General features: G+C 41.7%; 1 protein-coding gene across 1 annotated transcript in view; it reads right to left on the bottom strand.

Annotated features, from left to right (window-relative positions):
- RB1 (RB transcriptional corepressor 1) overlaps positions 1-8,753 on the bottom strand; it is a 71,294-nt gene extending 62,541 nt beyond the window's left edge. Inside the window, exon 1 of the mRNA XM_031056820.1 lies at positions 8,609-8,753. Coding sequence (XP_030912680.1) covers positions 8,609-8,746 — 138 coding nt within the window. The 5' untranslated portion in view covers positions 8,747-8,753. The remainder of the gene's footprint in view (positions 1-8,608) is intronic.
- Positions 8,754-8,789: the final 36 nt, after the last annotated feature.

Below are 8,789 nucleotides of genomic sequence, written 5' to 3'. Positions count from 1 at the left end.
GCCTAGCTTTAGCCCACTCCCCAGCCTACTTTTTTATCCTTTCTCTGATCACTCCACCTAGCTGCCTCCTAGACAACACCAATGTGAGTTGCAGGGGCCTGCTCACTCTAGAAAATATTCCCCAAAGGCAATAAGAGTAAGACTGCACCAGACCTAGCTCACTCCATGTTATGCAGTCTTCCAAACCTGCTCCAAAATCCTCTGCACTGTCAGCATCCACTCACGTCCGTGCTTATTCAGCAGTGTAACCATGACCAACAATCCACTGTGCCCATAAATGATACAATTTCACTAATACTGCCAACATTTTGTTTTGTTTTGGTGATAGCTGTCCTGTGTCTTTCTTGGGCAGTATTTATACATCAGGGAAGAGTGGCTGGGGGGGTTTCTCCAAAGAAGAAGAACTTTGACGGGCTTGTGCAAGTGTTAATAGTTACAGAACAGGCTTCAATGCAAAACTAACCAGCCACCCTCAACAGTGTGACAACTGACAATTATTTAAGTCACTATTTTCTCCCTGCATTCCTATTTGAGTGTTTCTACAAATCGTGATGCCTTGCACAAGAGAAAATTACTTTGAAATAAGCTATTAACAGACTGAGATGCATTTGTTGATACACAAAGGGATACAAAAAATTATGCAGGTTAATGCTAGCTAGTGAACTACCAAGAGGGAAGACTACTTGCACTGAGCATACCCCTGCCCCTGGAGTCAGCTGACTTTGTTTATTAAATAAGTTCCTTTCACTCCATGCTCCTGCAAACTCAGGCCATGATGTTGTCCTGTAAATACAACATCTTGTAGGGCAGGAGGACTGAGTGCTTCCAAGCGATGATTGTTCCTGGTTTGTTGCCTATGCAAACAAGAATAGCTTTCTGTTGAAGTGTAATGTAACCAATAGCTTTCCTGAGCAGCCTAGCTCAACTCTGGCAGGATGAGTGCTAGGAGGCCACAGCAATGCTTTATCTGATAGGAGAGAGGTCTGGTTTTGCAAGAACAACCTTTAAACTCCTTGTCCAGTATGGTTGGGGGTAATAACTCATTTGTTTCTAGCATTAAACAAAAAGGCAGTCTCAGAGGCAGCCTAGCCATCCTAGAGATCCAAACCACTACAGAAGGCCAAACTCCAGTATCAGGACTACTCCCACACCCATTGCTGAAGGCACAGGATGCTTTGGACAACTTCTCCTCAACACAAGATGGTGGATGACTGCTGGCCTAACAAGAAAAATTACACACAACCCAAGATAAATAGATTCTGGATTGGGGTTTTTTTTCCTAGTAGCAAAGAAAAGGTGAGCAGCACCTCAGCATACCTGCCTTATAACATAGCTGAGACAGGAAGGAGAGGAAAACATGAAAGAACACCAGACTGGGACTATCCCACCAGCTGCTGCTGGTTAAAACAACCAAAGACACAAGTGAACTGCAGTTTTCTCAGAAAATAAACTATCTGCCATAGCCATACATGAAAATTCCAGTGATTTTAATCCATAAATATTGTCATGGTTTAACCTCAGCTAGCAACTAAGTACCACACAGCTGCTTGCTCACTTCTCATCCCCACAGTGAGGAGGCGTGTCAGAAACCAACCATCACAGCTTGAGAAAAGGACAGCTTAATAACTGAACAAAATAAAATGCAGCAATAATAACGACGACATTAATAATAATTGCAATGGGAACGAAAGACAGAGGCATAAAATTCAACAGAAATAGGGGATGCTCAATACATTTGCTCACCACACCTAGACCATTCCTGAGCAGCAACCAGCAACTCCCAGGACAACTCCAATGCAATTTATATAGTGGGTATGACATTCTTTGGTATGGAATACCCCTTTGGCCAATTCAGGACATCTGTCCTGGTCATGCTCCCTCCAGATCTTTGTGTGCACACCCACTGGCAAAGCATGGGAACCTGAAAAGTCCTTGACTTAGGGCAAGTACTACTTAGCAAGAACCAAAACATCAGCATTGTCAACATTCTCATATGCTAAATCCAAAACACAGCATTATACCAGCTACTGGGAACAAAACCAGCTTAATTCCAGCTGAAACCAGAATAAATATAAACATCATGGGGCAGGGGAAGGAGAGAAGAGATAAGAAGATGTCTTCTGGCAAGACACACTCATAAGAACTCTCCTCTTCACACCCCTTCCCTCCCCTCCCCGGGTTCTCGAATTAAAGTTGACTGCTGAACAAAAAACACAGCAGCATCAATGCTCATCCAACACTTAATTATTGTAAAATGGGATTATTGCCTCTTCTTTCCAAATGTAGCTGAAAGGTGTTAAAGGCATTAACAGGAATAACGTCTGTTCCCTGCCTCCAGAGGTTCTCCAGGGTTAATCAGGCCCAAGGAGGAGATGGCCACAGGAAGTCTCAGCTCTAGTATGCAGTTAGAGATGTTTACTCTTCTGACAACACTGATAACAATTTTGATGACAGCCTACAAAAGTGACCCAGGAATAGAAACTTCAAATGATGTTGTGTAAAAGAAGGTCAAGGGAAACGCACACGAAAAATATGCAAACACAGATGGACACTTGAATCAAATGGGATATAGGATGTCTCACTGCAAATATCAAGCACCTGATTTTTGAAGAGGAAGATATGGAACTTGGCTTCCTAACATAAAATCTCAGTTACTACATTCCAATCAACATGGAGAACTAGCTTGATTGTACAAAAACACAGACATGTGTTAGAGATAGTCCAAAGGAAGTTACAGAGATGATCAGGGGGCTGGAGAGAGTTGGGGCTGTTCAGCCTGGAGAAGAAGAGGCTTCAGGGAGATCTTACAGCATGTTCCAGTACCTCAAGGGACCTGTAAGAGAGCTGGAGAGGGACTTTTTATAAGGACATGTAGTGACAGGACAAGGTGAAATGGCTTCATACTGAAAAAGAGCAGGTTTAGATCAGGACTAGGAAGAAATTCTTTACTGTGAGGGTGGTGAGACACCAGGACAGGCTGACCAGAAAAACTGTGGATGCCCCATCCCAACAATCAACTTGGGCCCTGAGCAATCTGCTCCAGTGGAAGTTATCCCTGCCATGGCAGGGGGTTGGAATGAGATGACCTTTAAAGGTTCCTTCCAACCCAAACCATTCTGACTTTACATGTTTATGATTACAGTGGGTGGAAGATGACTGGAGAGTAGACTCAAGAAGCTCTCACAATAGAAAACTATTCAGAATAAAAACCTGCAGGAAGAATACCCCAAGGGAAAAAAAAAATCTGTGACCATTATAAGCCCTGTCTACATGTAAGAAGTTATGTGTAAAGACAGATCCTTCATTTTTTCAGCAATATCAGGTTTAAATTTTCTATTGAACATAGCCTGGGATGGAAGATTATTATTAGTTCACAACAGAGATTTGTTGTCATTATATTACAAGAGTTCTATTGTCATTACATTGCAAAGGTTCCATATTGCTAGAGTTTCATACCTCCTCATGTTTCTTGTAGGCAGCTCCTCTAGGCACTGCCTCTTCCTTGTCCTCGCAGCAGCCAACTGACTCCAGTTCCCCTCAACCAACCAACCTCCAATCTTTTATAACACGCCTCTTAGTGGCTACAGGTATGGCCTGTTAACATCAGGCCTGCTCCTAATCCTTAATAATTGGCTCAACTGCAACTCTTTAGGGTGTAAGATTACTTTCTATACTACCTTTATTTACGTATGTTCTATTCCCCTACAGAGATCAAATTCAAATAAAATACTAGCTGAAAGTAATGAAGTCAATGGACAGTATTGAACTATTAAAAATAGTTCATCTGATAAGCAAAGTTCTCATTACACTTTTACATGTGGCAAGACTGGAGAGGTCATCAATCTCCCCTCAGGACAGGCAGAAGATGAGTAAAAAAAGAAACTCTATACCAGTTGCTTGAGCTTTTAAAGTCCAAAGGCACATACAAGCAGGGCATCTGCTGCTAAGATACTGAATATCATCAGCAAGAGGCCATGGAGATGATTTGTTTGTTTTGGGACTTTCAGTAGCTCTTCTTTTTTTAATAACAGAGGATCCTAAAATATCAGTAATTTTGCTCATCCATCCAAAGCTTCAATGGATTCAGGTTCAGTTCAGCTACAGTTCTATAAATTAGAGACAAAGTCTAGACAAAAAATACTTTATTAGCTCATATGTGTTTCATGCTTTTGTCAAAAGCAAGAGGCCTCTCTGTCTTTTAACATGAGGATGAGGTGGCTTACCAATTAAAATATTCTCTTTTTATTAAGAAACCACAAGCAAAAGGAATTTATTCAATTTAAATGTGAAATTTATGGACTAGGGACACTTGGCCTGCTGAGCATGAACTCTTTGGTCTATGCAGACCAACCTTCCATATTTAAGTAGTCTTTACTTCATTCTTCAACTGAAGCTACAGTTTACCTGGTACATTTTCTTCACTAAGAAAGCAGTTTAACTCCTGCACAAATTAAGTGCTCTGCAGTATCTGCATACCAGTGTAAGTCACCAGTTAGGTAGAATTTCAGGATGTAAGAAAAGTAATTAGAGACAAGAAAAAATGCCTAGAACATCTTCATATGCTACAGACTTTCTGAAGGAAAAGGCAGCAATAATACATCTCTCATGGGGTACAGAATTGGCTGGTACAGAATTTTACACCACTGGCTTGAATTATAACAGAAACAAATTAGTACAGTACTTGGGGGAAAAAATAAATGGGCAAATAAAGCTAAACTAGGAAAACCTAACTATGCAGACTACAGATCTTTCACCACGACAATTTTTTAATAGCGGGTTAGACAAATACTTGATAAAAATGGCTCAGGAATTCCTGACTCTGAACAGCTGAGCTGTAGCAGGAGAACAGTGAGCCACATTTCCCAAACAGTGCTATGAACAGCCAACAAAAAAATGGAGCTCCTACCCACGCACCACATATTACAGCTAACTAAGCTGATGAGCTCGAAGCATACCAGACCCTAAAGCCTTAAGGTCCTTGGCAAATTCCAAATTCTATCAATTTCTTAAACCACTTCAATTTTCTTTGGAGAAGTTTGGTTCCAATTTAGTCACCAAATCATCTGTTCCTCAGATGGGTTCTTTCCAATATAATATATTCAGCAACAATTTGCTGAAGCTTTTCTTTCCTGTTTATATCACCCCATATTCTACTTCAGATTCTAATTTTGTTGTTCTCTACCAAAACAAACAGTAGCAGAACATAACAAATGCCCTGAGCTTCTTCACAGCAGTATTAGTATGGCTTCCTGGACTACTTCTAATATCCCTTACACCAACAATCACCTGCTGCTCACCAAGGTACATTAGTAATTCCACTAAATCTATTCATTCCATCTAGAATTTACAAGCATTGTTGGTTCATAATACAGATTTCAGGAGAGTTACAAAAAATTAAGAGCACAAGAGAAGCAAGGATCAGAGCCAATGTTAAGCCAACAAAAATCAGCGTGTAAAAGTTTTGAAACTAAGACTGTAAAAACTACAACTCTCAAAGATTTTGTTCATCTAGGTAGCTTGGTTTGATAAAGCAAAGAAATCATAGAGAGAACAAAAATATTTGTATGACACCAATGAAAAGCTCTTGTTTAGATAAACACTTCCATGTTCACAATAAGCTGGTGTGGGAGTTCACCAGATATCAAAAGAATTTTAAAAGAAACATCTTTCTGATTACACATCAGATACCTTCCTTCAGCCCACACACCAAGAGTGCTGAGTCAGCATTTGGCGTTCTAAGACATTTTGAGTTAACATTTTATTGTAGAAGAATGTCATTAAACTTGGCTGTCACAGAGGGAAGCTTTAATGTTCTCCTACTACGAAGGAAAACACCAGCATATTTAACAACATATTTAACAGACAGCTGTGGTGCTTTTGAACAATCCCACTCTGCAGACCTGGTTTTCACAACTACAGGTCAGCCACATTTTCCAGAAAAGTTGTGTTACCATCTCTCTCTTGTCAGCCTCCTCCTCCTCCACACCTCTCAAAGAGGTTCAGCTGTTTCAAGGACTCACAGCCCAGCCGCAATAGGGTGCATCTGTATATTCTTGACTCACATGCTGTAGAAACAGATAACTGGAGAGCTTTCCAGCACTGCAAGGAAAGCTACAGAGCACAGAAAGAAAGTGCAAGATAAGAAAGCTGAAATTTCAAAGTATCATCACTAGTAGCTCAAATGCTCAAAAGAAAAAAATATCTGAGTGGAAAGGTGTGACATCCCGAAGGAAAAAAAGCAGTAGCTCCAGTGGGCATTTGCATTCATTCCAGGGAGTAGCAGATAACAGGTTCTCTCCTCCTGGTTGATGCCTGCCTGGCCAGTAAAATATCTCACTGAAGCACAGGCACATTTAGGCTGGTAGGTCACTACATTCTTGCAATTTTTTATGTATATGCCTGAAAAAATAATTGCTTTATACTTTTAAGCCACATGTACCCAGTTTGCAGAGTCTCTGCACACACACCCTTAGGTGACTCAAAAAGGACAGCACTGCAAGACATTTTCATTTCAAGTCACTAAATATTCACTGAGCAAGGATACAGCAGATGTTCAGACTGCATCCAAACCCACATCTGCACCCTGAGTATCTGCCAGTTACCACAGTACCTAAAGTCTGGGCCACGCTGCTTCCTAGTTACCACTACAAGTGCCCTTCACGTTCTCAGAGATTTGGCAGGCACAATTCTAACATCAACCACAATAAAATAAGGCCAGTGAGCCAAGAAAGGCAAGGTTTCAGGTCTTTGTACTTTGTAAATGGCTTGAGAGGGGGATTCTTAAATGCTACCTCTATTTCCATCAGCAGCCTTTTGATTTAAGCTTCCTAAAGTCAAAGCAACTACACTGCTAAACATAAGTGTTCTGGTAAGTATTTGTCTCAACTGGTGGCTTGCTGTTAACCTTTTGCTTGACACCAGAAAGCTGCTACATAGCTTCTGCTCCAGCTCAGAGTTGAACAGGTTACTGAACCTCACTGATTAAAACATGTGCAGCTGGTGCTTGCAGGACAAACCCTGGGACAGCCCCTCCAACAAAATACCTTTATCATAGAGAAGAAAAGAGCAGCCTGCTCCTGAATCCCTGCAACTTGGACTAGAGAGTCATCCTGAGAAGCCAGGCCCACCACAGCAGCTTGACTTGGGAAAAGAAGCAGCAATTAGCCAGGCTGTAAACTTGCTTGACTTCAGAGTCAGACGAAGCCTACTCTCAGCTAGAAGCAGCAACTCCAGCGCCTTCCAGATCCCCATGGAGGCACACACTTGACAGCTAACTCATTTCAACAACCTGCAGATACATCTCTAAGTTTGAGATTGGACTGAAATACAATGTAGATTTTTTTTTCCCCTGTACATTGAAAGGCTCTCAACAATCAATTTTACTTGCAAGACAACAAGATATTAGTTATATATCATAATGAAGATCTGGTTCTGAATAGATAAAGGAAGCAATCAGATGCTGTAAGGTTTCAAACACCATTTATCTTATCTGGCCATTGCCAAGTAATAATCAGTGAAAACAAAACTTTACCAGTAAATGAAATTTGCAAGATTATACTGCAACCTACCCTGCTGTTTTTCAGTCAAGGGAACTGACTACTCCTGTTTTCATTCTTACAGGGGAACTCAACTATGCTTTTAGGTAAATGCTCCTATGAACATCTGTGACCAGAAATTGTATCTGTTACTGAAAGAGCTGTGCACAGTCTCTCTTCCAGGCTATTATTACTCTGCGATGTGAATGCATCAAGACCTGGTATAGCCACACTGTAGTTTAAAAAACACAGACTACAAACTATCAGTAGTGACAGCATAGCTGTGACAGGTCAGCTGAAGCTGCAGAAGGGTAAGCAGAAGTCAGAACATGTACATCAACGCAAGTGCCCACAGGGGGACTAATACCCCAGAGCTGGTTATTATAAAACTGCATCCGGACTCTTTAACAAAGCTTCTGCCATGATTTAGCTGTATTATAGCTGTTCTCTGAGCCAGCTTGTTGACACAGCAGTCATACTGAGAAGAAGGAAAAGCAAAAATCAAGAAAGGCCCTAACACTTTATTAATTTGTTTACACATGCCCAATGACTAACTTTGAACGGAAATGCCTCAATGATAAGCACAGGTTTAACATTATGCAACAAAAAAGGAAATGTTCCTGTCTCTGCAATAGTCATCTCCATACGCTTTCTGCAGCCTCATGAAGGATACAGAGGGGAAAAAATACACAGAAACACGCAGTAAGACTGCCTGTATAAAGCTGACTAAGACATATTTGAAATACCTTGCAGTTCGAAGAATTAGCTGATCGCATGGTGCTGTTTTCTACTGCCACTTGTTCGTAACCTACAAGGACTCCTGAGCACGTACCTTTATCACAAAATATTAACAAAAAAGGGCAATCTACAGAAGCTAGTTTACACAGACATGAACATGGCAACATGCCACTTATTTCCAAATCTACCTTCACTTGGAAAAAGCTAAGTCACAGTACATGAGCTTTGGCTGTGGGACCCTCGGCGGCCGCAGCAGCGAAGTTGCGGCTCAGTATGTGAGCTGGGGCACAGGACAGACTCTGCTGCCGAGCGATACTACGAGCAGCACTACTCACCAGAGCTCCATCCGCTGCCGACAAGCTCTCGTATGTCTTCCACGCTTTCTCCCTCACGCTCTCCGACACCTTCAGCGCATCACAGAGCACGACGAAGTCCGCCTCGCCGACCTCGACCCTGGGAAAAGCATAGCACATCGCCAGCGGGAACACGGGACCGCGGGGCGGCCGCGGAACCCAC

This window comes from Geospiza fortis, unplaced genomic scaffold (genome assembly GCF_000277835.1).
Source record: "Geospiza fortis unplaced genomic scaffold, GeoFor_1.0 scaffold194, whole genome shotgun sequence".
NCBI classification, from domain to species: Eukaryota; Metazoa; Chordata; class Aves; order Passeriformes; family Thraupidae; genus Geospiza; species Geospiza fortis.
Note: the sequence above shows the minus strand (reverse complement) of the source record. Positions and strands in the feature narration are given on the sequence as shown.